Source organism: Carlito syrichta, unplaced genomic scaffold (genome assembly GCF_000164805.1).
Source record: "Carlito syrichta isolate Samal-C Ts95f unplaced genomic scaffold, Tarsius_syrichta-2.0.1 Scaffold289308, whole genome shotgun sequence".
Taxonomy (NCBI): Eukaryota; Metazoa; Chordata; class Mammalia; order Primates; family Tarsiidae; genus Carlito; species Carlito syrichta.
Window position 1 is genome coordinate 196,019 of NW_007233404.1, and position 7,193 is coordinate 203,211.

General features: G+C 44.5%; 1 protein-coding gene across 1 annotated transcript in view; it reads right to left on the bottom strand.

The window, feature by feature from the left end:
• LOC103256374 (insulin receptor substrate 2-like) overlaps window positions 1–7,187 on the bottom strand; it is a 28,305-nt gene extending 21,118 nt beyond the window's left edge. The window contains exon 1 of the mRNA XM_008054256.1: window positions 6,869–7,187. Within this exon, the coding sequence (XP_008052447.1) occupies window positions 6,869–7,157 (289 nt within the window). The 5' untranslated portion in view covers window positions 7,158–7,187. The remainder of the gene's footprint in view (window positions 1–6,868) is intronic.
• Window positions 7,188–7,193: the final 6 nt, after the last annotated feature.

Sequence of the window (7,193 nt, forward strand, 5' to 3'; positions counted from 1 at the left end):
TATTTATTAATATTCATGCTATATCTATGAATATTAAAACTATGCATTACACTATGCAAAATAATGAGTTATTCTTAACATAAACATAAGGATTATAAGGCAACTATTAATCCATAAACATCCATAAACATATGGATTATAAGGTAACTATTAAAATTATGTAATATAATGAACTATATCATAATATTTATTTTTGTGCATTGAGAAAAATTGGAATTTCATATTACACCATAATAATTCACTCAAGTATTTGCAGCAATTCCACTGGGATAGATTAAAAATACAGTAAGACTATAATTACGCTTAAAGTTATAAAGTTTCAACATGAACAGAGAACACATCATTAGTATGAGTTTCAATTATGAAAAAAAATTCACATCAGGTCTCTTAGACTATGACTAGATATTATGGAGCTACACACATACATACACACACACACACACACACACACACAACCAGTCCCAAATATTTTTGGAAAACCTGATACTCTTTAAAATAAATATTAAAAGATCCAGTATTTACATAGTGCAATGTATGTGTGATCATTTATCTTGAAAGTATACTGCAGATAAAAATATTTGACCAAATATGACAAATTCCAACAAAAGCACCATAAACAAGGAATGCTTTATAAACCTTGTTTGTGTTCATAGAGATCAGATATGGTATAAGAAAACTGGACAGAACTTATAGACACGATTACTTGCTCAAGTTTTTCAGTGTCTTTAGACATGCAAAAGTGACTCTATGCAAATTCAATATTTTCTAGTCTAATAGGAAATTAATCAGAACAGCTAAACTGACCATTTTATCATTTGTAAACATGCAGCCTATAAGTCAGCCCAATTCTATTTCAGCATTCTAATGTGATGACTTCAATTAAGCAATAAGATTACCAAGCACAGACATATCCTTCATTACTTACACCCACAGAGCAAGATACTGGTACACAACATATACTCCAACACTCTCTCGTCAAACTTTCATCCAACTATGTGTTTTATGTCAGTGCACAGCTAATGTAAATCTCTGTAGCTATCTCAAAGGAAATTGAATGATCAGTAGCAATCATCAACCTCATCATGTCTTCCACCTTGAATGATGACTTTATCAGTTTTCTTCAGAAAAATACCTACCATTGAATGCTGTCTATGATAATCTACCCTAAATGAGTCAAAGTAATTACTGCAATCTTGAAGGACCCACTCGAACCAGATAAATTCAGAAAAAGTGCCCTCATCTAAATTTAGATAGCACTGTTTTCCCAAAAGCTGTGACCCGATAACATCATGTTTATAACTGATCATTTTAAAAGATTCCGACAATTTTGTTTTCACATGCTTACTAAAATGCCAGCATCAAAGTGCTCTGCTCATCCTGCATAGAAATATATATTCTGCTCACGTCTGTGCTAGAGAAATTCTACAGAGAATCCACCTCTATTTCAGTCACCCAAGTGAAGAATTGGTGAGGGGCGGGCAGTGTTTTCCTCACTCTACTTGGCAATGCAAGTAAAAGAGTAAAGTTACATTTTCCCTTAAGTTTCTAAGGTGAAACAGGAACACTTCATTCTGTGTTCTCCCCCACCCCCCAAAAAACCCAAACCCCAAACAAAAAAACCCTTTCCACTTGCCAAATCTGATACTAAAAGTTAACTAGCTCTTGGAACTATACTTCTAAAGAAAATGCATTAGTGAGAATTTTAACAGAAAACCCATTATACCCATGCTGTTACTAAAACTTTTGCAAGCTCTTCTCTTCAGAAAAAGCGCCTCATTCTAATAGTAATACTTCTAAAGAAAATAAAACACGAAGTATCTACTAAAATTCCTTTCTTGGAAGTGGAAGAACAAACAAATCACACATTTTCCTGCCCTGCTTGACAACCAAACAGCATGGAGCTACAAAGCAAAACTACAGGAGTGACCTCTCTAATTAAACCAACCCCGAAGATGAGCCCCCAGACTAAACAATGGGTAATTAAACAGCTGAAAGTTCAAGGGCTCTGTTTTTCTTTTAACGCTTCTTGCATTAAGAGTCAATTTTTTTTAAATGTGTATTTTAATTGCACATTTTCATCTTGCCAATATCTCTTAAATCTATAAACAAGTCATAAAAGGTAATCAAAAGTGCAGTCAACATGCACTCAGGTTGAATACTGTTTTCCTTAATTGTCACTTTACCATGTAGTTTGAAACACAACTTTGTTACAATTGGCAATTAGCTATGAATCTTAAATAAAGGGGGGAAGAAAACAATGGTTCTTTGAGATGGGAGTGGAACTAGCAGTGAAGTCATAAAAGCAGGCATTTCTCGGGAAGGTGTGTTCTCCGTTACCGGGCTCTGCGTTTTAAATTTAGGAGCCCCCATTTACAAAAGCGTCTTTCCTGTCTCTATGTTCATGGTTTCAAAGCAGCAGGCATCAACAATTGGATTGGTGAGCACCTTCCTTTAGAAGAACTTAAAACACTCTTGATGTTTATGATCTCGTTTACCTCCCAGTGGCCTTGTGACACAGCTAGAGAGGATTATAATTACCCCCATTTTACAGACAGAGAAAGTGAGAAGGAAGGATTGAGTGGCTTGCCCTCAGCCACACAATGACTCATTAAGATCAGCAACTAGAAACCTGGCTTCCTGATTCCTGGTTTAGTGTTATACTTCCTTCTATGAAGTACTATTTTTGTAAAGGTTTCTCTCTCAATAAAGGAAACAGAACAAGTCACGTGACTTTCATTCACGAAAGCCTGTGTGTGTTTTCATTAGCACCTTAGTCAGCTGTTCCTGTGAGCAGGATAGGAGCCGTGGCTATATTATCTTGTAACGCCCATGGCTAGCTGCTGAAGCAAAAAACAGCACCCACAGCAGCAAAAACACAGCCTGTGTGGCTTGTCAAGCCACTTCACTGTTTCTAAAAATACGCAAATTCCCCGCTTAAAGGCAGCACTTTTGAACATCAATTGGGAATTCGTTGTCCCTCTGGAAACATCTCTCTTATCTCGTAACTCTTTCACCCCAGGATACGAACTGATAGTCCTTTTATTAGACAAAATTTAAATACAGATGAGACCAGTGGTGATTCTTATCTAATCTGTTTTATACATATATACAAACCAATCTTAGAATTAAAATCCCACTACTGAGGAACACTAAAATAGCATATATTGTTATAGGATACGCCGACCTCTAACCCTAACACAAAAATATATAAAGTTAGTTTTAAAAAGCAGTTTTAAAGCACAGTTAAATTCAGTAACATATTTCCAGTTCCTAAATAACAACAAAACCCTTAACAGATGAGCTAGATTTGTCTTTCTACATACATACATACAAAACACTTGATAAGTTACCTTCTCTTGCCCCCAAATAAGAGGCACATCTTAGAGCTTGCTCTGGACTAATAAAAATCTGTCTCTACCTGAGGCGGACGTTTCAATTGGCTCATGCGTGGAAACCCCACCCCCCTTCCCAACTCTGCTGTAAACAAGGATCAGACCTTGCAGGAACGCCACTGCTCTGTTCCCATTTGTGTCAACACTCAGCAGGACCCAAGGAACCCCCCCATTATTCCACTTCAGCAAGTGGCTTCCCCACGTGGGACACAGGAGCTGGGTGTGGAAACAGACAGGCCACTTCTGAGAGCCAGGCGGGGCAGGGGGCCACCCAGGAAGTGCCGTCTCAACTTCATCTTCAAAGACGTGCTTTGCAAGCCCGGCTTCTATAAATCATTCTCTCAAAGGACACTTATCTGCTTGAACTCTGGATTTATGGGCACCACAAACAAATGTCTACGCGCATGTGCCCGCTAAATAAAAAGCAGACATGCCTCCCGTGTCCAAGTGCTCCCTTGCTGTCTCGAGACCCCACGACTTTCCTACTACGTGAACTAAGATGTCTCTGGCCTTTCTGCTGTTCTCTGTTTCAACTAACTTGGTTTGCTAGAAATCCAATGTGGCAGATGTATATATTTTGGTAATGTGGTTTTGGCACAATGGACTGACTGCAGTTATCTATTTTGATGTAAAATAGTCCTTTTCCTTCTTAGAAGGGTGTCTGCCATCACACCCACACAGACTCTGGATAAACAGCACCCCAAACGACCCCCCCCCCCCCCCCCCCCCGCTTTGCTGTCCAGCCACAGAGGACACACTGTTGTTTGTGTTTCAGAATTCAGAATCCTAGAGGCTGAAAGGAATTTTACACCGGTGGGAAATGTCAAACAAAAGCTACATTGGGTCTCTAAAGAAACTTCTCTCCTGCTGGTCAGAATCCTTATAGGATACGCCGACCTCTAACCCTAACACAAAAATATATAAAATATATAAAGTATATATCCTCTGTGGCTGGACAGCAAAGGGGGGGGGGGGGGTCGTTTGGGGTGCTGTTTATCCAGAGTCTGTGTGGGTGTGATGGCAGACACCCTTCTAAGAAGGAAAAGGACTATTTTACATCAAAAGGGGCATTCTCAAGTAGATAAATCCTGTTTCTGAATGTGTCAACTGCAGCAGAAAGGCCTTGAGTCGCTCAGGCCTGTGGGCGCGAACTCCATCAAGGCAGAACCCACTCCCAGGCCCACCTGATATTGCCCCCAAGTCCGTCCCCTTCTCCACTGAAAGCAGGAAAAGGCGGTATGTTCTCAGACTGTTTTCCTGATCAGAATCAGATTTAGGGAAAATGGAGTCCCTCTCATGCGCACAATGGCCTATACCCAACTGGGCATGCCAAGTAACATTTATGCATGTGTGTGCGGGCGTGTAGGGTGTCCTGTTCGAAATTTTACCCCACTCAATTTTACGTCTGCTGCTGTATGTACATGGGCGATGTCTCATTTGGCAGCTGATCCTTCTACTCTGACAAACTCGCAAGTGTGCTCAACGCAACCCTGACCAAAGTGACCTTCAGCTGAGAGTTACTGTGTAAGGGATACATTCTGACAACTTCCAATGGATGCAATTAGGCGTGGATGCATCCGCCTCCTGAAAATTCTCTGAGAATCTTTTCCTCTTCTGTCCTCTGGCTTTGATGAAAAAAAGGCGACAGGGTAGTCACCCCACAGCTATGACCTCAGAGCCTATGGACTGGCGGTCCCATGTATACGACAGAGCAGCTACTGGATTTAGACAGCATGAAACCGGTCTGTTTACCTTAGGAACAAAAGGCACCCCGATGCCCACACGGCCCCCATGGCCACCTCATAACCCTTACAGACTGTTTACACCTCAGGCTGGCCTCTCACACAGCATCCAAGTGGCACTATTTGCTCCTGTGTGTTCCCTAGCTCCCACAAGGGCCTCAGCCCTGCCCGCAACCCTGCAAAGAAACAGCTACAAAACGAAAAGAAACTCTCTCGAACTGAACATCCAGGGCTCTTTTATTCCCCCACCCCCCAACACCAGTCAAACTTTGAGACAGCCGGCATGCAACACCAGCTGCAAAGTAAGCACAGCGCTCTCTCCTCATGGATATTTGATGAGGACGGAAAGAACAATACTGGGCAGCCTCCTACCCGATTGTTCTTGAAAAGACCCATGTTTCTGTCTTTCGCTTGTTTTCTCTAAAGCACTGATTCTAAATCTTGGCTGCACGTTAAAATCCGCGGGGCAACGCTGAGAAATGCTGGTGCCTGGCCTCTGCCCATCTGATGTTTTACTGTGCCTGAGGGTGAGGCCCCACAGATCATTGCTCAAGGCCTCCCCAGGTGAGGGTCATCTGGAGCTGGGTCCTCAGAGGTGGTCCCCCAACCCACAGCAGTGGCATAACACAGAGACTTTTCAGAGATGCACATTCTGGGCCGCACCCCAGACCCACAGCATTGGAAACTGGGGGGTTAACATGGGCCGGAGAGTTGTGTTCTAGCAAAGCCTCCAGGTGTCCCCCATGTCAAGGTGAAGGTGAGCATCGCCGCTCCTGGGTTGTGTCTGGGCGGGGCTACCATACCCCCCTTTGAGAGTAAAAGGATGCCTTTAGCGGAAATGCTCCTATCATGTATGTGGAAATGGAAATGGTAACTCCTCCTTCCAGCAGCTACCAAAATGGATGCTCATTTCTTAAAAGACTTTCAGGTCTGTTTTCATAAACCTTCAGGCTCAGGGGGCATCCGCGGAGGCCCAGGCCCAGAAACAGAGAGAGGGGTGAAGGGTGAAGGGAAGGGTGAGGCCCTCAGGCCCTTCCCAGACTTCGGCAGCCACCACCCAGACCCAGACAGCGGGGTGTCACCACCTGCCTCTGGCTGGAGAACCTGGGAGAACCTCCATCATGTTGACAGACAGGAAGCCAAGGGCTGTGGGACACAAAAATGCATCGGGCCTAAGACAACACCAGTCTCCGTTCCATGTGGAAAGCGTCACGTTCAACTCAAAGACCACCTGACTGTTGCTGGCAAGTTCTCTGTGGAAGGAGGAGAACCTGGCAGCCAACGTCAAACAAAACAAGAAGTCTCGGGCCAGGTGCAGCAGCTCCCGTCACTTTGGGAGGCCAAGGTGGGAGGACTGCTTGAGTCCAGGAGTTAGAGACCAGACTAGGCAGCATGGCGAAACATGGTCTCTACAAATTATAAAAACTAAAAAATGAAATAAAATCATTGTCTGGGCCTGGCAGTGCACACCTGTCGTTTCACCTAATTGGGAGACGGAGGTGGAGGGAAGGCCTCAGTCCAGGAGTCTAGGCGGCCGCCAGGCAGATAGCAGCAATCTTACCATGACACTCCAGCCAGAGTGAGGCTCCCCTCAAAAAAAAGAAAGAAGTTCAGGAAACCGAACCAAAACGTCGGCATTTAGGTCAAGGTACCCCAGGAGGGAAGCCTGAAACCCAAAGTCGCTCAGAGCCCCCGTCCCTCCTTCCCACCAGACTCAGCGCCAAAGGGCCTCACCTTTCACGACGGTGGCCTCCTTCAAGTGATGGGACAGGAAGTCAATGCTGGCGTAGGTGTTGGCAGGGGGCAGGGCGCCTGGGCCCGGCCCCCCGCAGCCCCCGCTGGTGCCGCCCACGCCCACGGCGCTGATGAGACCCCCAAGACTACGGGTCCGACCCCAGGATGTCTTATCTCCGGGCTGAGGGTGCTGTGTCTGCGGCTGGGGTGGCAGCCCCGGCTCGTCCCTCACGTCGATGGCGATGTAGTTGAGACCATTTTGGAAGCCGCCAGACGTCTCTCTGCGCATGGGAGAGCCACTGCCCCCTGGGCAGACAACCAAGCC